At 49.5% G+C, this 25,679-nt stretch overlaps 1 protein-coding gene across 1 annotated transcript in view; it reads left to right on the top strand.

The window, feature by feature from the left end:
• The window catches only part of IGF2BP2 (insulin like growth factor 2 mRNA binding protein 2), a 463,616-nt gene that overhangs the window by 219,450 nt on the left and 218,487 nt on the right, over positions 1-25,679 (top strand). The window contains exon 5 of the mRNA XM_078680475.1: positions 14,502-14,565. Within this exon, the coding sequence (XP_078536601.1) occupies positions 14,502-14,565 (64 nt within the window). The remainder of the gene's footprint in view (positions 1-14,501; positions 14,566-25,679) is intronic.

Consider the following 25,679-nt stretch of genomic DNA (forward strand, 5'->3'; position numbering starts at 1 on the left):
ACGAGTCATTCTCAGTGCACACATCTCACAGGCCGGCTTAATGAGCACTGTTTACACATATACAATGTGGTGATTCCTCTTTCGTGAGGGATTTGGACCGTCTCTCTCACTCAAAAGTGTCTCCTGGATGGGGTCTACACTAACCCATCTACACCCCGATATGCACCACCAGCATGTTATTGGTCTTAACTCAACAATAGCTAGGGGTACACAGACACAGTTCCAATTATATTTCTAATAACACTCTTTCTCCTTTTCCTTGCCTAGCTCTTGGGAGGGACTGGACGAAGGATTGTCCCTACGACACACTCCAGGTCGTATACTTGATTCCTCTGATTACTGAGGGATCTGTCAGCAATTATATGAGCTTCTTTTTGGTCCTGATGAATTGCCTGAGTGGCAAGAAACATGTTGACCACACGTTCACTAAGGGTTGAATGAGGCACGATTACTTTATTTATCCCGCCTCAATACCCCTTATCGTTCCTTTTAATAAAGCAGTGAGCCATACTATTAAATTCCTTTCCCCATGGACTCCACTGACTTTTTTTAGACCACACCCACGCTCACTATTGCACTTTTTTAGGCCCCTCACACTCACACACCCTTTGGCTAAGGAATAAAAGAACCCCGCCAAAGTGCAGCATCCGGTGCTGCCCGACAGGCATTGCACTGCCAGTCTGTCGTAGGGGCAGGATACCGATGATGACGCTGGACGATCGCCGGGTGGGATGACAATAGTCGTCCAACCGGTGACCTGTGTGAGGCATCCCCAAATTCCGAAAAGGGTTCACAACATTCACTTTTTTCTGTTGAACTCAATATGAGTGAGAGGTTCACGTTAGTCATTTAGTTGACTTTGCCCGGGGAACTCTGTATATTCTTTGTTGTTGGTACTTTCTGGGACACATACATTGGACCCCGCTAAATATTGTCCTAATTTTATGATTCCCCCTTGTTGATACAATGTCGAGTAAGGTGTCATACGAATTGGAATACTAACCCCTCGCCAATTCTGGCGACGGGGTTAGCATTCCACCCTTCTAGAGGGACACGACATGTATGTAACCTGTAACCCCGGTTAAAGTCAGACAGAGCCTTAGCATCCACAAAATGGATGCTGCCACCGAGACACAAGTCTGCCCTCCTGCTGCTGGGAGTCCTCCCAGAGCAGGAGGCAAAGACAAAGGGTTTCCTGCCAGGGGCGGTGCCAGCACCGTCGCAGACAGGGTTTTGTGTATTCCAGGTAGGCAGGGCTACAGAGGAAGGTGACTGCAAGTGGCACCCCGGTGCTCACTGTGCATAGGCCGGCTGAAACCAGTTCCAGGGGCAGTCCAGCCCCTGGCCTGGGGAAAGCCCGCCAAAGGAGAGGGGTGTAACCACCCCCCTCCTGGTCCCACCCATAGGGCAGGACTTAGTCGCGTGCCAGCCCCCTTTTCCCAGATAAAGGTAGGAGCAGGCCCCCTTCCAAATCAGATCATCTTTGGAATCAAGATACCACTTTCCACGAAAGGACTTCACGATTTCTTCCTCAAGATTCTCCCTTGTGACTAAGGAGTAGTCACCCTGCATCCGCAGGCACCATCTAAGAACACTGCGGTCTGCTGCACGTCCTTCCTCCGGAATCCGACTGCCCAGCTCGACGAGACCCGGCTTCCCTGGCACCTCTGACCTCTACCCACCTCTACAGCACAGCTGAGAACCGTGGGTGCGACGAGACCTCGAGGGACCGGCCATCGCCAAGACTGCACGACTTCTGCACAGCAAGCCCACCGAGTAATTTCCTGGTGAGTGCTTTGGGGTCCGAGAAGCCCCCACCCTGAGCAGCTCCAACACCGAAGAGCAGCCCCCCAGCATCTCCACGATCGGCGTGGGGCCCTTCTGCTTTTTGCTGCTCACCGCGTTGTTTGGCTACTAGCCCGCTGGCTTGTGGCCTTCCGAACGACGCCCGACGACAACACTGCTGCTGGTCTGGTTGCTCCAGACTGGCCCTTGCTTCCCTCCATCGGAGAAGTACCCTGGACCCTCCTGGTCCGGCTAAGACGCCATTTTAGGTCCACCGCGTGGGCCATGCATTTGCCAAGACTTGTTGCCCAATCCTGGGTCCAGCGACGTCGACAGCAAGAACCTACGTGGGACAGCTCGCACCTCCATCCTGGTCGCCGACAACGCCTCCTGGTCCGAGAGACTGCAGAGCCCAGCAGCGCCCACTCACCTGACTGCGGTGACTTCGCCCTGTGCCATCCTGGTGCCCACTTAATCACTGGCTAGTGATTCAAGAACTTGGTCCCCTCTGCTTTCAGGTTTCCTTCTTCCTTGATCCAGGCTTGGATCCATTGAACTTTCCTTCACTGGTCGCCTGCCAGCAACTTCCTTCTTCCAGGCTCCTGGTCCGGCAACGAGATTCCCGACGTCTTTTCAGACCTATGCAGCTGCAGCCCCTGGGCTAGGTAACTTCGGCACTTCGGTGTCCCAGCATAGCCTCACTATCCAAGGGTCAGGATCCACTGTCGTTTTCTCCCTACCAGGTCGGGTTCGCCCGTGAACACTAACTTTGCCTTTACTAGCTTCCATAGACTTTGTCCCGCATCCCGCGTGAGAGTGCACACTCTGCACCCGAGTTCCCTAGGTCTCCTAGAAGTAATCTAACGATTCCCTAGTCAAGTCCTAGCGATTCCAAAGCCTATTAGTACTGTACTTACCTGCTAGTAATTTCGCATTCCACTTTTAGAGTATATGGTTTTTCGTGCCCCTCGGGCATTTGTGTATAACGTGCTAACTTAAGTATTTTCATAAGAGTTTTGTTGTGTGCTTAGCACCCTGTCCTCATAAAGAGTACAGGGTTGTTGTGATTCTAATAAATACATTGTTTATTTTCATAACACTTGTGTGGTGTCCTTTCACTGGGTGTTCAAGGGGTAATGTGATGGTAAAACAGCTGGCTTAACACGCCCTCTAGAGTCTTAGCCTTAGACTGCTCGTATCCATGCTACTAGGATAGCTGGTCTATAAGGTTGACTTACAACCAATCATCAATAAGGGTTGTTTGGACTGATATATAGTGATCACTAGAATAGTGAACACTGCACATCAGGCCAACTTCTCACACCCTACAAATAGGTAAATAGACCTTACAGGTTCCTTCGAGCTCTCACAATCTTCCCCTCATCTTCTGCCACACCAGCAGATATCGCACAATATGTTTTGTGGCAAATAACAGATCAGCATTATCCTGCCATGCTCTAAGTATTCACAAGTTAACATCACTGTGTCAGACAACTAAATACATGTATTGTTTCGTCCACCTCGTGGGAGAGCACGTGGCATTATCGCCAGAGCTGCGCACTCTGCAGCTGGGGACCGCGGTTCTAGTCTTGGCTCAACTTCTTATGAGTCGGGCAAATCACTGAATCTCCACTCGCCCCAAAATATGAATCTGACCTTGTGTAATGTAACTGGTGCTCCGCGCTCCAATGCTTTTGGGCCGAGTTTTCGCTATATAAAAAGTAACTGCAAAAACACACCCACTCACCCAAACCAACCCACCACCACTCCCTTCAAAACACGCCGAGATGCTAGCCCGCCGTTGAAAAAAACGTTCACCTGCGTGCCCGCTTCGTTGTATCGCATCGCGCAATAAACAGACCACGCAGTATTAAGCGTAAAAGGCCATTTATTAGACCAGGCTGCGTAATCTTACAAACAGTAAACATCAACAATAAATAACTTCAAAACCCTCAGAACACTTCTCTTAACACACACTTCACCCATTCTATATCCTCTGAACCACTCCATGCCATATACCGTCCTCATTCATATCCATCAATCACCTGTCATCCTGCCAGATCCTGTGACCTTCCAGTCATGGCTCTATCTGCCATTCAACCCCCCCCCCCCCCCAAGGGATGGGAGTGCCCGCTCTTGACCCCCCTCTCCCTTCAAAGTACCGCCAACCAGGGAACCCCCTGTAGGGCGGTTCCCTGCCCCACCCCCCCACGGGTCGCCATTCCACACAACCAGCACCCCCAACCGCACTCACTCCCTGCAACACCATATCGCCTCGTTCCACAACTTGCTCACCACATCTCTCATCTCCATCACGTAATACGCATTCCCCAAACGAGACAGGTGCACTCCGTCGTCCCTGAAAACTTACGGCTCCTCCAGTCGAATGCCTCCGTGCGAGATCACCCTAATGTCTTTGTCACTGCAAAAAAGTCTCATTGCCCTGTTGAGTTTCCTCCGTGCTTTCTCAATTGCCCCGTGATTCCGTGCCCCCCTCCATACTTTCCTGGGCACCAACTCTGTCCAGGCAATGCAAGTCCCTGCAAGCCTTGACTTCAATACCTCCAGGTCCCTCTGCATCAGCTGCACAAGCGCCAAACCTGACAGCTGCACCAGATCGTTCTCTCCCAGATGAATAATCAACAGGTCCGGGCATCCTTTTAGCAGGACCATTTTAGCGAGCCAGGGCAGTAGTGCCCCACATCGCATGCCACCTTTTCCCCACCAGTGTACCTCGTGGAATTCTGCTTTCAGTCCCAGGTTACGGCCGTACACCTGCTGTTCCACGTATTTAGATGCCCAGTGCACGAAGGAGTGCCCCACAATCCAGGTCACCGTCTTAGAGCCTGGTCCACCCACGCAACCTACGAAAGAAAAATATGTTAGCACCAAAACACAAACCCACGTCCCAGCCAACCGACTACCTGCGACCGCCTTACTTCCTCACATATCGCTCGCAACAGCGTGACTTCCATCTTCCAATCCTCCTAATCCTGTCCCAGGACCACCCCAAGCTGTCGCAGCCCCGATACGAAAGGAGTGGGTCCCGAAACCAGAAGCATCCAAACCCAGCCTCCGCAAAGCCATGCGCAACACCGCCAACAACTGGCCAGCAGTCACTCGTGCACCCGATGCATGACAGAAGATTTCACCCCGCATCACCCGCGCCGCCCCCAGGAAAGCCCGCCACTCGGCCACCGGGCATTCTATCCCACCATCCGCCTCATTCAGCCACACCCACTTACCCCTACCCATCTGATCAGTCTTCGAGCACCCCAACCAAATCCCCAGGCGCCCACCATCCACACGAATCTCCTCAAACACCCTGCCAGCCGTCGTCCGCGTACCCAACAATTCAGACACTCGAAACGCACCAAAAAACATCCATACCATACAAAAACGGAAAATCCTCGTTTCAAAAAGATCATAGCAACATTCCGGCAACACCCCAACCAGCCGAACCAACAGCTCAAACGTAACTGCCTCACGCAGTCTACCCCCCCCTGCATTCCCTACCCCAGCCTCTGAGCATCCTGCTCACAATCACATCTTTCGTCAGATCAAACCCCATAAACAAAGTACAATAAAAGGAGATCCCTGCCAGCTTCCCAGATATCGTAGCCGCAGTCAACCCCTTATCGATATAGCACAGCACAAAACGCTTAACGCCCTGTTCCACCTCTGACCGGTCACACAGACTTGACTCCGGATTCCACCCCATGAAAGCACCAAACTCCGAACATGCCAGCCGATACGTCTTCCTCGTGGTATCAGCAACTGAACGCTCCACCAGCCCAATCATCCTCACTCCCCCAAGGCCCAGATGCCGTCCGGCAGCTCGGTCTTGCACATATCCGCTCCCGGTGCCAGGTGCCGGAACCGCTGCCACTGCGAACGAGACAAAGCATCCGCAATGTCATTATTCGCCCCAGGGACATGCTTAGCCCTAAACACCACATTCAGCCGCAAACAAGCCAGCATGAATCTCCGCAACAAACGTAGCACTCTGAGGTCCCTGGCTCCCTGGCGGTCCACCAGTTCCACCACCGTCGACGTGGAAGAGCACTGATCTATTCTGAAATTCACTCCCCCAAATCTCCAGTGCCACCAGCAACGGAAAGAATTCCAGTAAAGCAATGCTCCTCCCTTGTTTCAACCAGTGAGCAGGCCAACTCTGCGCACCACCTCCCGTCCCAGAAGATGCCAAACCCCGCTGACCCAGCCGCATCAGAGAAAATTTGACATTGCCAAACCGCCCTATCTTCATCAAAATCCAGGGACACTCCGTTGAAATCAGACAGAAATGTAATCCAGATCCTCAAATCAGCCCGCACCCCCATGGAAATCCTGACTCTGTGGTGTGGAAGCACCGCCCCCGATATGGCCATGCCGAGCCGCCTACAGAACGCCCGCCCTGCTCTTACCACTCTACACGCAAAGTTCAGGAAACCTAACAGTTTCTGCACCGCTCTCAAAGGGATTCGTTTCTCCTCAATCGCCCACCGTAGACATGACAGGATTTCCGCCACCTTGGCCCCCGGAAGGCGCGCCAGCCACTGTACTGAGTTCAACTCAATTCCCAGAAAGGTCAGGCAACAGCTGGGACCAGCCATTTTCTCTGGCGCCAAGGAAACACCTAAATGGAAAGCCATCTCCTGGAACCGCGACAGGGCCCTGCCGCAATCACCAGAATCCGCCCTCCCCAGGAAGAGGAAATCATCCAAATAGTGAGTGACCTCGCTGCACCCACTAATTCTCACCATTGCCCATTGCAGAAAAGTACTAAAGAGTTCAAACAAGGCACAAGAGATGGCGCACCCCATGGGCAAAACCTTGTCCATGTAGATGGCCCCTCCAAACTGCATTCCCAGGAGCGAGAAATCCGCCGGGTGTATAGGCAGCATACGGAAAGCCGACTTGATGTCGCATTTCGCCAATTCAGCCCCCGTCCCGCACACCCTCACCAAACGGATCGCGTCATCCACAGAAGCATAGAGCACCCTCGAATCCTCCTCTGCAATAAAGTCGTTCACTGACTGGCCCTCCGGCCATGAGAGATGGTGAATCATCCGAAACTCCCCCTCTTCTTTCTTCGGCACCACCCCCAGTGGAGAAACTATCAGATCCTCCAAAGGCCAGTCAGTAAACGGGCCGGCTACCCTTCCTCCCTCAACCTCCTTCAACAACTTGTGGGATACCACTCCTGGCAGTTCCTTCGCGGACCGCAAATTTTCCGCCCACCGACGCACTCTGGGACCTTGATAACCTACCCTAAAGCCCTCCGTGAAACCCCAGAAAAGCCACGCCGCCTCCTGATCCGGGTAACACGAGAGCCACGGGACCATCGCCTCCACCCTAACCGGTGTAGGCACCCTTCTGTCCAGGGTGGCCCTGCCCCTTGGCGTTCCGCCATTGCTCTGAGGGGGTGACAAGTGTAAGGCACTGAGTGAGGGCATGTTTCCCGCCGCATTTGGAGCACTCGTGTTTAAACTTACAAGGGTATCTCGAGCAGTACCCCCTGTTGTAGCTCCAACAGGCCCCTGTCGTGTAACCCCCTGGCTTACCGGGCTGACCAGTGGTAATGGTACTGGGCACCGCACCTCCACCCGCCCCGCTGTGGGCGGGACGCGGCGGAAAGGATTGATACGCCACCGGCAAACCGCTGGCCGTATGCGTCGCTTCGGTAGAATGCGTGGATACCATCAATTGCACCCAGAGCTCCTGATCCACTTCCCCCCAAATCTTCTCCGGATTCGCACTGACTCTGGCCCTTAATTCCTCGTCATAACTTAACCACGCGAACCCCCCAAACTGCATCTGAGCCTTGCGAATGATGTCCATATACTTCAACAGTGCAATAGCCCTATCTAAGTACTTTTCGCATGTAAATACTGGTATATATCAAAAATGCCGAAGTCCAGTTCTCCATCGTCACTGGGACCCTGGGCCGCCTAGTCAGCTCCCATTCCTCCTCCTTCGAGCCCTCCTTGGCCTGTACCTCCCTATGTAACAACTTAAAGACATCCACGAATTCGTGCTTCCAAATCTTAGTCCTGACCTTTTCCGATAAATGCGACCCCAAGGGCATCGCCAACCCCATGTATGGGAGCTTCTTCGGCAACTTCACTCCCACCTCGTCCTTACCGTCCCCTTTGTCCATCTGCACCCCTGCCGTGGCCACCGACTTACCGTCCACCTTCTTACCTTCCATAGGTGGACCGCCCGTTGGCGATTCCAGCTCCCGGACCGACCCCTCCCCCACACCCACCGACCTACACGCCTTCTTCCTACCCCCCTGTGGACCGTCATCCCAGGCCGCCCACCAGGACCCCTCACCTGTGACTGCTGGCCGCCGCTCTCGGGACCGCCCTCTGGGAGACGGGGCCTGAACCGCCACCGCCTTGACCTTGTTCCGTGACGTAGCCGGGGCCTGCAAAACATCAAGGTCGCTGTTGTCCACCACGCCCCCGGGCCGTCTGTGTCATCCCGCACCTCCCCATCCTCAAGTTCCTCACTCTCGTCACCATAGTCCAACTCCAGCACTGGATCCACGTCTACAGGCAGCCCCAACACATCCTTCACCGCCCTCTTCAAACCTTTCTGCATTCCCACTGACACTCGTGACACATTTGCAACTCGTGCCGCCGGTGCCCGAGCCCACGGAGGAGGGACAGCCGCCGCGGACTGCCCTGTTGCTACAGTCCTGCGTCTTGGGCCGTCTTGCGCCCCGCCAGGCACCCCCGGGCTCTGCCGACAGCCGCCGGCTTGGATCCCCTCCCGCCCCTCAGGTCGCTCCAGCCTGAGCGGGCCCCAGCACCATCGGGCCTCAAAGCCATCCTGGCCGTCCCTACACCTGCCATCCTGCTCTTAGGGCACTCAACTGTCCCCTTCCTGACCTACGCGCGCCTCTGCGCCTCCTCTAACTCCGCAGCCCGTTCCTCCTCCGAGGTCGGGGTAGGCGGCCCCTCCATCTCCGTCCCCCACACCGCTCCCACCCTGGCCATGGTTTGCTCAGCCCACCTGGCCTCCTGGATCTGCTCTAGCAACCGCTGTTCCCTGGCCCTGTCCTCCCAGGACATGGGTCCCCAGACCGGAAGGGGAGGGGGCGGGCAGTAGCCCAGAAACCCCCCCCCCCCCGGAGGCATGAACCCCCCGTGCACAGGCTCTGGGGCCCACCTCTCCACAGCCCCCAAGTGCCCAGGTACCCAGGTGCCCCTGGCTCCCCTTGGCCCTCAGACCTGCCGTCCGCCTCCCGCCCCGCAGGGGCAGGGGTAGGTGCCCTGGAACTAGTGGACAAATCAATGGGGGCGTCATCCGACTTGCACCACAACCTGATTCCCCACCTGCTCCCCCCCCAGAGCCCAGATCCGCCCCCCCAGCCTCAGGGATGGCCTGCAGTAATCTAGCAGGCCCATCACCCGACCCCGCCCCCTCCACCGGGCCTGCCGGTCCACGGGCAGGCTCAGGCAGCACAGGAGGCTCCACGCCCCCAGACACAGCCCCAGAGGCCCCGGGCAGGAACTGGAGCGGAGTGAAGACTCGCGGGGGCAGGCTCTTGCGCTTCCCACCCCGCGCTGAGTCTCTGGGTGCTCCGCCCCCCCTCCGCTCGGGTCTCTGCCACAGAACAGGAGAGGCGTCCTCCTGGCACTCCAGGACCGCCGCCGCGACCCTGGCCGAGGCCGCTCGCGTGGCCCTCGCTGCCCCCACCCATGCCTGCCATAAAACCCCCGGCTGCAGCAGGTCCTCCCTGCCCGTGTGGGCCAACAGTAGCAGGGCCGCGCGCACCTCCTCGGATGACACTCCCGACATGGCCGGGTGACACGCAACAAGCTTATGGAACCTAGCTGCCGGCAAGCAGCTCTCGACGCTCAAGACTCGACAATAAAACCCCCGGCCTAATCTGAAATACCTCTAAGCTATACTCAGCTATCCTTCGCTAAACCCTCCCGATGGTGCCAGGCAACAAGAAGAGGAAGTCCCCTTCCTCCCCTGTGCCTTACACCCCCCCCCCCCCCACCTAACTCCTCCCCTTCCCCTGCCTGTCCTTTCCCCTGCGCGAATGACCCCGGAGGAAGACTAGTCTGCGACTTTGCTTCCCCCGGGGCCCGGCACTCTTCCAGCAACAACAACTATATACATCAGGGATGTGGGCATCCGAGGACGCAGACATTCCCAGTATTTTCGTTAAACCAAAGACATTCGGCAGTTTCACCGTCTCCACGCGGTTGATTGTGGGAGAGAACTTAGTCGTTTGTCATGGTGACTATAACACCAAAGTTCATTACTTGTTAATTTATACATTGTCTGCGATGACAATGCTGAACACTTTTAAAACACACAGTTGTTATTTGCACCCCAATCAATACCATGCATGCCAATAGACCCGAATCCGGCGGGAGACGCCCGATGTGTGAACCAACAAACATGACCTGAAATTGACTCTGCTTCAGTACAAGGCACTCGCAAAATGCATTCCCCCGATTTTGTTTTCAAATTCTCAAACTTCCCAGGTTGAAAGTGTTGTCAACTATGCAATACGTAAATATACGAAAGACTGGTTTATCAAGTTAGTTGAAGCCATTCTTAACATACGCATAGTCCTGCGACCATACTTGGGAGAATAGCGCCACCTTGTGATCAGTTAACCCATGCACAGCATACTGAGACGCAAGGAGAGAAAATCAATTATTAAATATCACACAGAAGAAGCCATACAAACAATATCATTACTAATAATACCTTTATGCCAAACATTCCAGCTATGACTATCGTTTTACCCATGGCGAGGCATTCCAAATTGATAGACCATTTTGTGACATTACTTCTAATGCACCAAGGACCTGGCTACTGGTAATCTTGCATGGAGTAACAACTAAGGCTAATCTTGTGTGATCACTATTAGAGCACAGAAATATTTGTTAGTAGCTAGGGATGATTTTTATAGAACGTAAGTAGCTCTTAATAAACAAGTATTTGCAATGCAATAGTTCTCGCATTTACGAAATATTGGTTTTGTAAATGACAATAGCATAAACTCTGCTAGACCTATTATTGCATTGCAAATATGTTTTGCTGACAAGCGCCAAGTGCCGTGCTTTCACGTTAATAGAGGTCGCGCCCCTTTCTTTAGACAAGCCTCATCTTAAAGGGGCGCGGCCGCCTTTAAAGTGAAGGCACGGTATGGGGCAGTTTTACAAAAAAAAATGTTTGTCAAGTTTACAGACGCGGCCCGTCTAAAGAAAGGGCCTCTATTAACGTGAAAGCGCAGGCAGGTGAAAACAATGTAACTACATGGAACATTATGGCCTGGACGAGTGGGGGCACACTGGGGAGTATGAAGCGCGCCAATTAGGCTCTGGAAATACTCCGCCAATGCCGAAGCTTCCGGATAGACCAGCAAAGAGTAGGGCATAGAGACTCAAGGCGATTGTTCATCATCTTTCCCATAATCCTTTTCTGCGTGGACTCGGGCATCCCGGTAGGTTGCGATTAGCAGGTTGCGCAGCCCCCTGTTTTCATTCTCTTTCAATAGTAGTTCTCTTAACCTCAGCCCAACATTCTAATGCCTTCTTCCATGCAATAATTGCTGGAGCAGAGTGGGATTTCACTCACATTGCCAGGTGAGGTAGGCCCATAGTAGAATGTTAAATTGGATGAATTTGAAATGCGCATTTCGGGAGAACTTCTGTAGATACCCCAGGGCCCACTGCCATTTCTTCTCAATGTATGTCCGCTCTATTCAAATTTGATAAATGATATGATAACCTTGTGTTTCAAAGCCAATAAAAACAAAAGAATCCTTTTTATGAAGCACTAATGTTTGGACCATCACTACGTCAACTTTCAGCAGAAAGTCCTTGATGAATTCTAAACTGAACAGTTTTGGCCATATTGTTTACGCTTTACTGTTAGAATTACCTCGAGCCATAGTAAGACAAATACACCGAAGCACACCACTCTTAAATTACTCTAATCCTTTGTACGTAATTCGTAGCCCAGCCAATCAAAAGGTTTCCTTTGAAGACGTTCAACACAAATGATGAGTCAGGTCACTGTTGGTGTTTTAATTCATTCCATTATAGACAAAAAGAAGCAGCCGACGAGCGTTTCATCCTCCATGGACTTCCTCAGGGCTGCAAAATCGTATGTAAAAAACATTTGTATCATACAGTATGTTTCACAAGTGCTGTAAACATGCTTCTTGTTTAAAGACATAGTTATTAGATCTTTAAGCAAATAAAAAACCGAGTAAACTGAGCAAATACAGCAGTAACCATGTGTCAATGAAAAACATAACAAAAATATTCAAGAAACCAATCAAAAAGCTGACTCCAATTATACTGGAAGTTTTAGTACAGATTTCTTTTATACGAACTATAGGATATTGAAAGAACTCTCAATAAGCTTTTTGAACTCCAGGTGAGACATGTTTACCCATGGCCATCACTAGGTTGCTTAGGGTATGTAGAGGCACTGATGAATTTAAGGTTCTACGATCACACCGTTCGCCACTTAAACATCTTGTAAAAAAAAAAAAATTGCCATCACAGACTGGGGTGGATTTTTCCACTTTATGGTTTATTTTTCTCTTTTTCACATTTCATGCTTTGGTTTCCACAGTTTTTTGATCGGTTTCTTGGATATTTTTGTTATGTTTTTCATTGACACATGGTTACTGCTGTATTTGCTCAGTATACTCGGTTTTTATTTGCTTAAAGATCTAATAACTATGTCTTTAAACAAGAAGCATGTTTACAGCACTTGTGAAACATACTGTATTATACAAATGGTTTTTAGATATGATTTTTCAGCCTTGAGGAAGTCCATGGAGGACAAAACACGCGTCGGATGCTGCTTTTTGTCTGTAATTAAATGAATTGAAACACCAACAGTGACCTGACTCATCATTTGTGTTGAACGTCTTCAAAGGAAACCTTTTGACTGGATGGGCTGCGGATTACGTACAAAGGATTAGAGTAATTTAAGAGTGGTGTGCTTCGGTGTATTTGTTAGACTTTAAGTCTAGACTGGTGTTAGAATTCTAGCGGATCTACCCCCAAGTGGGCGGGTGTTGTGACACCATGAGAGCACCCAGATGATATGTGACTGATCTGTAACTGGTGAAGAATTACAAGACTGTACAATAGTAGATGTGCTGATCAAATAGCATACCCACATTTTCTTTATGTATAGCCAGAGTAAAGCCTGTGCATTTGACATTATTAATGATATTGTGAAGCAACACCAAGCGATGTAGTGTGGTTTGCCCATGCTTTATCAGATGAGATGGAGGCTCTGAAAAGATTTGTTGAAGTTCAGTCTTCTGTGTCTTCTGTGTGTTCAGTGTAAGAAATATGTGATGTATACAGGGTTGAATATAAAGGCTTTAGATAGCAGTGTGATGCCAAACGTGATATTGTTATTAGGCACATCGGAGTATCGTCAGCTCATTGTTTGGTGTTACTTGATGCTAGACGTATTGTCACTTTGGTTTCCTGAAAATCTCCATAAACAAATTGAACAAGATAGGAGCTAGCCAGGAATCGTAAGATACACAAAGGGGATTTCTATTTAGTGTGAGATTTGGGAATCAACTTCATCAGTAGGGACAACATGTACACCTAGTCACTTATGCTCGGTTGGACCTTCAAGGTATTAAGGATAATACTGTGGTCAAAGGAAGAAGACAAGGGTGATTCAGGAGACACAATAGACTTTAGTCAAGAATGAAGATAGATAGCATCATTGTTTTGCAGCATAGCAGTCTTTGTTCTAGCCAGGCCTGGCCTGTAACATAGGACCTCGTGCAACATTCCAATTAGCATCAGACCAGCACCTACACTTCTGCACTACGAGCGCTCACGATAGGAACCGACTTTTCATGTTGCCTTTTTTGTAAATGATTGCGAATCTAGCCACTATGTTCCACTTCTATGTACATGACTCCATTGCTCCCCAACTAGGCCTGCTCTTTACAAATATCTATACACACGTTCTTTTCAAGCTACATATTAGTTTCTATTCTCACCCAATGCAACATGTGTATTTCAGTATCCGCTTTGTCTTTTGGCTTTGTAGGTTGAAATCTTCAGTCCTGCACAAGAAAATATCTGTATACATTCTGTGATTCTTCAAAATTGTTGTCACATGTGTACTATATTTCTAATATTAGACAGGTCTTAATTCTGAACACCTTTTTTGGCGTTCTTCACTCCTTTTTTGGCGTTCTTCACTCCTTTTTTGGCGTTCTTCACTCCTTTTTGTGCAGAGATGTTTTCCATTTTAAACACAAAACTCAGGGGGCCCTGATAACGTGCTTGGTCTGTAAACAGGAAACGTATATCCTCCCTTAATTGCCTGTTATTACAAGCAAAGGGAGCTAATTTCAAGCTGGTTTTGTGAAATCACTGTTTCCTTTTGGTAGAAAGAGTTTATGGATAGAAAGTTGTTCCAGATGACCTCTGGTTGCTCAATAACAAGCAGATATCACTTCACATTTCGTAACAAGCATGTATCCAGAGTTGAGCTACATATTCTGGATACTCTTTTACTATGTGTTTTGGAGCTATAGAGAAAGCCAATATGAGGCTGTACTGCAACAATCCAACTGTAACTAAACTTTGTTTTTTATCAGAATCTGTTACTAAGATGTACAGTACTGCTGGACACTCCCACTGAGCGACACTCTTAAAGTTCTGTTGCTTTCTGTCTTCCAGTGAACACTGACACAGAGACGGCGGTAGTGAACGTGACGTATGCGACGAAAGACCAGGCAAAAGTGTAAGTCCAGTCTTTGTTTCTGTAAAGTAGAATGCTAGTGTGTTTGGGAATTTAATTACCAACTTCACATCACAACATTGCAAAAGTATATTATTTCATTTGATATTTTATTTCTCTATGTGTCTTAATGCTATTGTACATTTTGCACCTTATGACTAGTGTCGCTTACAACATTTTGAGCTACTCCGACAATTATTTGAGACAACTTTGATCTTGCTGATCAGTTTATCTTCTCGCAAAGCCTTGTGCCTATTTGCACATCTACTTGACACACAGTGATGTGTTATATTTAATTGGGATGTGTTTGCCACCCAAGGAATTGTTATGACACCTCTCAAAGGAAGAGCAACATTCAACAACTTAAGAAACCAAAAATACATTGCAATGTGATTTGCAGTGATAAAAGTATTAATTATTCTAGTCTTACTGCCTGTTGCCTCCCTAGAAGGTGCCCTCTGAGGGTAGACCACATACAGTACAAGGGGCTTTATCGGTACAGAAGGTGCTTTAGGGGATATTCCCGTGCTGAAAAAGAGAATTAAAATCAAAGCATATCCATGTGTTCAAAACAGATGTAAACGGGATTGAAGTCAATTAATGTTTTCTCTTCTAATAGAGGGCCCTATCCAGTGAAAAGTATAAAGCTCCTCTTAACCAATCTTACATCAACAATCTCCAACAGTAAGATTTCCGGAATGTCCCTTTATTTGACTTCTTGTTGTGTTAGAAAGTTTTTTATACCCTCTTTCACTAGATGGGCCCATTTAACTAATAGGCAGTAAAGGTAGGCAAGAAAGATTTTCCCCACGTCTTTTGAAATATGAAAATAGTTTTTTAACTAGACAAGATCACAGGTCTTGTTCTGTGTAGGTTGCTGTAACATATATGGTGTGCTGTTGCCTTGAAGTAGGGTAGTGGAATGGTTTATAATCCATAATGAAGTAGCAAGACTGTACCTCTCATAAAGTCCAAGGATTGCCTCACACCTGATTAAGGCACTACATTGGCTCCCTACAAAGAGCAGATGGAGACAGGCGAGTATTGAGTTTCCTTGACAGAAACCATTTACCAGGAGGCTCTTTGAGAAATATCAAATATGCTTACTTTCGTAGCATAGTGACAAAAAAACAGTAAGCTGGAGTGTCACGCGCACCTATGGGGTCTGCTGATGTGCCCCGAACCAGCGGTCTTTGCATTCTAAGTTGTCTCTTTACCTTCTCCTACCCCCAAAGCTGTTTTGGTCTCTGTTCTGGCATGAAATGTCACTGCTGTTCCAGCAGCCTGATAACAACATTGACTTGAACCGTGTGTTTCTGTAGCCCCCTCGGATGCCCGAAGAGCTAGTTGAAGGGGCTGTGACGTGTTAAAAAGCTGTCAAGCCGTCTAGAGAAGTCACCTTGTGTCGCTGCTGTCTCCTGCAGCACTCCACAAACACACCACCAACAACTTATTTTCATGTACCTCTTGACTACAGCAACATTCTCGTGTGGCCATCTCTGCTGTTCTCTTAACTTAGGGCAGAGGTCTTTAAACCTTTTGATGCCAAGACCCCCTTCTCAAACCCTTTTTATTCAAAGTACTTGCCAATAATAAGAGCTGGAAGAACTGCCAGGAGGAGTGCTGCCCCTTTGCTGTGTTGTTGCTTTGTTGGGTTGGCCTGCAATAGCTGCTTCTGCCTTGGGCAGTAAAAAGACCGGACTGAACTGTCTTTACTTGTTGCTAAGTATCCATAAGGGCTCGAAGTAGACCTTGCCACCTGTTCTGAAGTCTCAGGGACCGCAAAGACTTCACCGACCTCTGGGTACCACCTCTGGAACCGTGGTTTCAGTTGCCACAGACGTAGGAAAGCAACTGACTCCGTCACCAACTCTCTGGCTCCATGTACTGAGGGCACCACCACATCTCGCACCGCAACCCTGGTCTCGCCGACGATGACCGCCGCCACCCTGTTGCTTGCACCGTGACCTGTGGGCACCAAACTAAGCACCGCCATGCTTCACTTTGCCATCCTGGTCTCACAGACACTGTGGCTGCCCGCTGACTTCGACACCTGTGACCGCACCGCTCAGAAGTATTGCGATACACTGCCCTGTCCCACACCGTAGTCCGGACTGATGGACACTAGCTCCCTGCAACTGGCGCTCTCCCCTGCACCGTGATCTGTCAGCAGCGCAACAAGCACTGTCTTCACTTCACACCGCAGACCTAGTCTCATCAATGCCGCTGGGCGACCATCACCGAGCCGCTGCCTGCACCGCAACCTGAGGGCACCGCAGGCCACACCGCACCGCTTGGCACACAAATTGCTGCCTAGCACCAACATAGGCAGGATTGTTTTTGTATGGAAAGAGGCACCTTCCTTCACCAAAACAATCCTGAGGGGCGTTTTCCTCTTTCTATGTGAGCTGCGGAATGCAGCACACATGGAAAGAGGAAAAAACGAGGAGAAATTAAAACATTTCTCCTGGTTATGCCTCCCCTGGAGAGGGGTAAGGTTTTGATGCTGCCCCAGGTTTACATGATTTTGTAAATCTGGGGCAGCATCAAAATCCATGGGTGTTGCGTGGGAACCCCACGCGAAGCCCATGGAACACCTTGCTTGGTGCAGAGTATGACAACACAATGACTTGTGCTGCTTTGTCTTACTCCATATCTATGAGGCCATGCAAAGCTACCAAGGGGGGCTATGCACTGCCTCATAGATATTGTTGAGATGCTTGCGCCACCGGAGAATAAAAAAAAGTGATGCTCTGGCGATGCAAGCCTCTCATAAATAAGCCCATAATATTCTGTACTTTTTTTTAGGTCTTTCACCATGATGTATCTACATATAAAATAATGGGCAGTGCAAATGAAAAATAAATAAAAGTTATTGCTCAGTGGGAAATGCACTGTAGTACATTATGAAACCTCTATTAGTTAATACAATGCAGAGATCTGTGTGTAACCAGAGCACCACAGAATTAAATCTTGATTGGTGCAGTGTAGAAAAGTGTTGTGCATTTTTAGTGCAATAAGGTCACAGCCTGTGACAGACAGTACTGTGAATATGTAAGTCAATTTTTTATACTTGCATTACACACAGGGTAAGGTAGAATACTGCAAAATGTGCAAATAGTTTTACGATAAAATGGTGGCTTCAAAATGTTGATTTTAGTAATACCAGAGCGTATGTAATGCATTTTTTTTACATAACTGTCCCTTCAAAACCACTTTAGGGGCACTAAGGGCTGTGTAAATACAGTTAAAATAAAAAGCAAGATCTTCCCACCCCAGTTGTTAACTCTTTGCACTTCCGTCCAAAAAAACAATTCTTTGGCATCGCAAAGAGCCAGAACCGCTCCCAAGCTTCCTTTACACTTGCAGATGAACTGATAAGGCACATTTGCATTTCATTCAGCCAAGCAGCTGATAACGATCTAAATTAGCCGTCCCAGGATGGCTGTCTTTTTGCAGGGACAAGTGAAGCTGGGGAATCCGCGACCCCCTTCCCAGGAGTCCACCTTCCCCCTGGGGGTCACACCCCACAGATTGAAGACCTCTCAGTTAAGGGATCTGGAAACAGTTGTTTTTTCCTGGGACACTGAAGGGGAACTGTGTATTATATTATTACACTTCCATTGTCGCACAGGGAGAACATCCAACATACTTGCAGAGCAACATGCTTGCTGGCCAGTCAAACCCTGAATTCAAGGTAATCGACAAGTGGGCAGCATATATAAACCCCTCTTCTCTGTAATGATTTTTAAAGCTCTGATGATCACAAAAGGTGTGGAACAGCAGCACTGTCAAGTCGATCCTAAAAATCTGCATGACTGACAGACTTTCTTTCCTTCAAGGGTGAAAATACAGGCACAACTGAAGTGTGCGATAATTGTTTGATAACTTGCGAGGTAATGTAGTTTGTGTTGTATATCCTCTGAATCACAAACAGGTAACAATTAAACATTTACCAGAGAGATTCAGGGTAACTACATTTCTGGGCATTCTCCAAACTTAACCCCTTCTCTGCGGGGGTAATTCCCCCATGGCGCCGGGGGGAAGGGGGTGAGCCGCTGCGCCGCAGTGCTCGTGATGAGCCCAGCTCGTCATGAGTCACAGTAGGCTGGGCTCGTCATGAGCATGGAAGAGGTTAAGACTACAGGGCACAAAAATAAATCGATCACATATTTAAACCTGCGGGGAGGGCAAACAATATACTAATTGCCCAGCAAAGGCAAGGACATTTTGAACATAGAGGCTAAAGCCGTTTTGTTAGAAATGCCCCTTCCCAGAAAAAAAAATCCTTCCGAGAAGGGGAATGGGCCTGCAAGCACTAGCGCCCTCCAAGTATCGTGTAAACCACCAGCTTTCAAGAAGTACCTACCCTGTAGATATCCATTTGAAAAGCACTCTACAGTAAAAAGAAGTAGATCGCAAAAAGTTCTACTATAATGAGATCAGGCCTGTATTCAGATGTGTCGCAGCGCTCTTGGAAATGACACACCGACACAGGAGTATGCTTTCTGCTTCCTTCTTTATTCCCTGCCAGCCTCACACTGACTTACAAACTAGTAACTTCCTGTGACGTCACTTCCTCTTCCTGCTTGCCTGTCCTGTACCAAGCAAGGGTCAGGCGGGACGATGCTACATCTCCCCTGTTTTGCAAAGTCTCACTTCCTCTATATCTCTTCGACCAGACGTCGAGGTTTTCTTATCAGACGTTGCGGCCGTTCTTTGTGTCTTGGTGCTGGACTGTGGTGAGTTGTGATTTCCACCATTCGCATGGGACTGTGGTGGCTTTGGTCACTATTGTCACTCTGATTGGAGGAGTCACTTGAGGGTAGATTTGACATGGTCTCATGGCGGCTGCGCCGGTTGCATTTTCTAAAGTGTGAGATGTTTCTCGTTATTTGCTTGTGGTCAGCTTTGGCTGTGACCATGGTTCCTTTCCTCTTGGTGACTTGCATGGGAGTGTCGAGATATCGACTGTCTGCTTTGGCTCGCCGATCACTTCGCACTATCACCCAGTCTCCTTCTTGTATGTTAGAGTCTTTGGCGTGTCTGCGTTGATCAGCATATGTCTTCATTCTGTGCTTCTTGGTGTGATCGATTTCCACGAGGGTGTTGTGATCAACCGTGACATTTCGTTGTTGAGGAGTTTCATTCAGCATGGGCAGTCTTGGTCGAGGTGTTCTTCCTAGCATTACAGTGGCTGGGCACTGATCAGTAGTGTTGTGCGGCGTGTTTCGATACGCTCTTAGTACTTCATTTAATGTCTGTTGGATATCTCGGTGAGTCAGTTCTGCTTGCTGGATTGCCCTCTTTAGTGTCCCCATAAATCGCTCCACCATGCCATTTGCCTGTGGCCACAGCGGAGTGATTTTCTGGTGTTTGAAGTTGAGATGGGTTGCAAAGTTTGTGAACTCATGGCCGTTGAAGGGAGGTCCATTGTCTGTCTTTACTCGCAGTGGGATGCCCCAGGCTGCAAATATCTCATCAAGCACTGGGATCACTGTCGTTGCTCGAGTAGATGATATCAGTTGTGCGAATGGGAAACGGGAGTATTCATCCATGGCAACAATGATGTACTGTCCTGATTGTAGTGGGCCAAAGAAGTCGACCACAATTTGTTGCCATACTCCGTCCGGCAGCTCTGACATTTGTAACGGTACTGGCGGTTCTTCCCGGCTGACTACTTGGCATGTGATACAGTCTTTCAGGGTTGTCTCTACCATGTAATCAAGGGTGGGGAACCAGACTCGTTCTCTCAGAGCTTTCTTAGTTGCATTGATGCCTCTGTGTCCTTCGTGTGCCAGGTTGATGACCCCTTGGCGCAGTTTAAGTGGAATTACGATTCTCCCCCCTCGTAAAAGGAGACCGTTGTCACTGATGGAGAGTTCCTCACGTACCCGTTGGAATGCAGCCAGATCTTGTCGAAGTTGAGCTGAGTCAGAGGAGGACTGTTTCATGTCCCTCCACGAGTTAGTGCGAATGCGAGTCATCACAGCTTGGACGAGGGGGTCAAGTGCGGATGCCTCCTGGATGGCCTCCACAGGAACAGTGGGAGGACATGCTGCGTCGACAACAAAATGGAGATATTCGTCAGCTACAGAAAGTGCAGAACGGGCACCAGCCAGCGGATGCCTTGACATGAAATCAGCTGGGTTCTCAGCTTTCCCAGGTTTGTGGATGATGGAAAAGACGTAGTCTTGGAGGCGCAGGCCCCACCGCTCAATGCGTGGTGGCATTTTTGCATTGGGGTTACCAAAAATTGTAATGAGTGCCTGATGATCCGTGATGATCGTGAAGTGCTTTCCGTAGACAAAGAGGTGGAAGTGTTCGCACGCCCACACCACAGCTAGGCTTTCTTTCTCCGGCTGGGAGTACGCTTTTTCGGTATCCGTGAGACTGCGGCTTGCGTAGGCGATGATGTGTCGCTGGTCTGAGTCTTCGCGGTATTGGGCTAGAATGGCACCCAGGCCCACTGGACTGGCGTCTACCGTGATTTCAGTCTTCTTTTTCGTGTCGAAGTACGCCAAGTTGATGGCTGACCCCACAGCTTGTTTGATCACAGAGAATGCGTGCTGGCACGCGTCCGTCCATTCGAATGGCTGACCTTGGCGAGTAAGTTCCCGCAGCGGGTAGCTGATCGTGGCGTAGTCGCGGATGTAACGCGCGCAATAGCTTGCCATGCCAAGGAAAGAGCGTAGGTCTGTGACATCTCGGGGCTTCTGAGTATCAGCCAGGGCCGCTACCTTCTCGGGGTCTGGTCTCATGCCCTCCTTCGAGAAGATGTGTCCATAAAATTTTAAGGTGTCTTTGTGGAATTCACACTTGCTGGCATTAAGTGTTAGGTTTGCAGTCATCAGTGCATGACAGACTCTGTCCAGGGCCGTGTCATGTTCTGTCTGGTCCTTCCCAAAGACCAGCAGATCGTCACTGTAGTTGAAGGCATTTGGGATGCCTTGGATGACTCGCCTGATGGCCTCCTGGAAGATCTCGGCGGCCGAGGAAATGCCAAAGTTCAGGCGTTTGTAGCGGAATAGGCCTTGATGCGTGGTGAAAGTCGTGATATATCTCGACTTGTCGTGGAGCTCCAGCTGGTGGTAACCTTTATTAAGGTCGAGCTTGGAGAATACTGTGGCGCCATTGAGTTTGGTAATCATGTCACTGATATGCGGCCCAGGATGGCGTTCTCGCTCGATGGCGGTGTTGGGCGCGCGCATGTCGACACATAGCCTGACTTTGTTGTCCTGCCCCTTTTTAGGGACTACCACGACTGGCGATACCCAAGGGGTGGGTCCCGTCGTGCGTTCTATGATGTCTGTTCGAAGGAGATCCTGGAGTTCGTCATCGACGGCTTTTTGTAGATGAAATGGCACCTTCCTATGATGTTGAGAAATGGGTGTCACATTTTCATTGATGTGGAGTTTTACTTTGAAGTGGTTAAGCTTCCCGAGCCCGTTGAATAAGTTGGGGAATTTCGCAACGATGTCAGGGGTGTCCTCCGTCATGTAGAGGAGTTCTACGAGTTTGAGCCTTTCCGCCGTGGGTAGACTGAGTAGACAGTCTGCCAGATCAGGTCCTTCCACTACATGGATGTAGGCGTCAATTGTCCGGTCCTTGAACGTGAGAGTGGTGCGGAAGCGGCCTAGACAAGGCAGTGGCTTGCGGGACATCCACGTAAATATGCGGACAGCTGCCGGTTCTAATTTGGGCTTGTGTTTCATGTTTTGATGTTCTACAGCACAGATATAGTTCAAAGAGGCTCCAGAGTCCAGAACAAATTTTGCTGGATGGTCTCCTATCAGGATGTCGAGTTTTGGATATCGCTTCAGTCGGTCCGGGTCTGCAACCATGCATATGTACTCATCACGATCTGGGGCTGTTACCATACATATGTATTCATCACTGTCTTGTGATGTGGGGGTGCGCGATGGCGATTCACTGGAGGTGTCTCTGCGTGACCGATAGGATTCTGTCACTTGACGCCTGGTGCGGTGACCACTTCCGGAGCAACCTCTTGATTGGTGCGAGTAAGCTGACTGAGTGCTGGAGTTGGATGAGCTAGAGGACCTTCTTCCCCTCTCTTTGATGGCTCGGGCGTGATGACGTGACTCATGTCCTTTGGTCGATGATCTGTGACTTGGTTGTTTGGCTTGACATGCAATCTCAAAATGATTGTCTCTTCCACAACGGTGACATCGTTGCCCGATTGCTGGGCATTGTCCTGAGTGCGGGTAGTCCTGTCCGCATCTATAGCAGGTGGGTGTGGCTTTTGCGGATCTCGTGTGTCGCGAGCTTCGACGTGAGGGTTGAGACCTGTGAGATTTTGATGTGGACTTGGTACTCTTGGAGGACCTATGTGCCTGAATACGCAGAGCGTGGTCTTTGTGATCCGATGATTTCTGTGTCCCCATCCGCTTTGCGTAGTCCTCTGCTTGATCATTAATTCTTGTCAGTTCTTCAATTTCTTCTAGTGTATACGGTTTTTTTAGGAGTCTCCGGCGCAAGGTTTCAGATGAGCAGCCGTCAATGATGCGGAGTCTCAAGGCATCTTCCGTTTTGAAGTTGTCGAAGTCGCAGTATCGTGCAAGTCTTCTTATGCGCATGATGAAGTCGCTCATGCATTCATCTTTCTCCTGCGTGGCAAGGTTGAACGTGTGGCGCTCATAGTCTATGTTGCGTTTGTGGAGAAAGCGTCTGTCAAGGGCAGCTTTGGTTTCATCATAGGTAGCTGTTGCAGCGTTGGGTAGTTCTTTGATGATTTGTGCAATGTCTGGACCAATCAGGTTTCTCAGAGCTACAAGTTTTTTAGGTCTCGCCTGTCGATGCGCATGCGCATCGAGCAAGCGAGACTATAGGGGCTCATCGACTCTTTATCTAACTTGCAAGGAATCGTGGCGATTCCTTGCAGTGCCCGTGACTTTTAAGCTCAATGCGCATGTGCATTGAGCTTAAAAGCGCGTGCACAGCCGCCCGCATTCCTCCGACACCTTTGAAGTGAAGCTTAGCTTCACTTCAAAGGCCCGGCTTCTTCACACCCACATGCCGCTCTGCCCCGCTCCGCCCCCTCCCCTGAGTCATCCTGCCTGCCCTCGACGTTCCCCCCGCCCCCTCCCGCCACGCAATGCCGAGAGCTTGTTTGTTTTTCTTTTCTTTTTTTGACAAAGGAGGAACAACATCAGCGGAAGACTTTAGCAATGCCAAAACTTCAGGTAAAGCCATTGACCGGTGAAGCCTATTGGTTTTCCAATGCCTGTTGACTTGGTGACTGTTCTATCGAGTGGAGGGGTTTCCTCGCAGCTGAAAGGGCAATTGGAGCTATACATCGCCTTCTAAGTTCAGTAGCGTATAATAATATAGTCCGAACGGTACCCGAACCCAAACATCCGCCTGTGTTTACCAGTAACACGTCAGAGCACCTCAAAGCGCTCTAGCGCGGGATTTCACCTCAAAGCGCTCTGGCACGGGATTTCACCTCAAAGCGCTCTGGCACGGGATTTCACCTCAAAGCGCTCTGGCGCGGGATTTCACCTCAAAGCGCTCTGGCGCGGGATTTCACCTCAAAGCGCTCTGGCGCGGGATTTCACCTCAAAGCGCTCTGGCGCAGGATTTCGCCTCAAAGCGCTCTGGCATGGGATTTCACCTCAAAATCTTGACTCAAGCAGCAGTTGAAGGCCAGTAGTATATTCCCGAATGAGTAGAGCATACACGAGTCTGTCCCAGAAGTCGATTCCACACAGGTAGCTGGAAGCAGTCCCAGTCCTCTTTCGATGTCGCAACGTTTGTGCTTTGTGGAATTTCGGGCCCTCGAGACACTGCGCGCGACCGGCCATGTAATAAAGGCTTGCTAGGAATTCCCTTCCCCTAGGGGTTGGAATTTATTGCGCCTCGCCCCCACTGCCTGGGCGCGTCAACACAACACATGTCACACAAGTTACTCACGCGTCAGACCAAGGGCACTCCTGAGCACCTATAGCTATGTAAGGGCGGGAGCTCGCTCTGACCAAATGTGCTATGCAGTGATGGAGTTCACAACCATTTCATCACTTTTCTTAATTATTGGTGAGGTCGAGTAAACACAAAGGTTTTTTTTGTTTGAGATATTACATCCTTGTTCGTGAAAAAATACAAAATGAGCTCAGTTCCGCGTATGTATTTACTGTTTTAGCTTTATTCCCTGATCTCTCGTTTTCCTTATACTGTTACACCTGTATCGCTTTGTAATCACGTCTGCACTTCAGAGCGGGCGTGTGGGAATTAAGCAGAGTTAGTTTGTAGAATCAAATCTCGAATTTTTCCTGGTATCTCGTTATTTTGGCCCATATCGCAGAAATATCGAGTAATAATTTGCAGTTACTCCCTTCGTATGTAAATATTTTCGTTCATTATTTTGGAGAAATCCTTTTCTAGTTTAAGACTAATATTTTTTTTCTTTTAGTGGTATTTTTTCCTTTTATTCGCCGTTTTACTTGTTTTTTCTTTTTTAAGGCTTTCATCCATTTTGGGGTACCGTTTTTGCCTCTACTTTTGAGAGTGTGTGTTGCAGGTGCCCAGGACAACCTCATTGCTGCATTGTAGCAGATACCTAGCATTGGTGTATGACTAATTAACTCTACCCCTCTTTCCTGAATAGCAACCCCTTGAAGACGAAGTTTTACCACTGCTAGACTTGTATTAAGGGGACAGCAGCGCCTCCTAGCTGTGGGCGATAGTCGCCTTCTATAAAACAGAGGACAGACTCGACACTGCCTGCAGGAGCCCATGGATGTCTGGTCGGCCATTGCAGCGTCTTCCTTTTATTAATGGTTCACCCTCAACCCCTCACCCTCACTCACCCTCACCCTCACTTACCCTCAACCCTTCACCCTCAAACCCTCACTCACCCTCACCCTCACTCACCCTCAACCCCTCAGCATCACACTCACTCACCCTCACCCTCACTCACCCTCAACCCCTCACCTACCCTCACCCTCAACCACTCACCCTCACCCTCACTCACCCTCAACACCTCACTCGCCCTCACCCTCACTCACCCTCAACACCTCAACCTCAACCCCTCACCCTCACTCACCCTCACCCACCCTCACTCACCCTCACTCTCACTCACCCTCAACCCCTCACCCTCA

This window comes from Lissotriton helveticus, chromosome 3_1 (genome assembly GCF_964261635.1).
Source record: "Lissotriton helveticus chromosome 3_1, aLisHel1.1, whole genome shotgun sequence".
Classification (NCBI taxonomy): domain Eukaryota; kingdom Metazoa; phylum Chordata; class Amphibia; order Caudata; family Salamandridae; genus Lissotriton; species Lissotriton helveticus.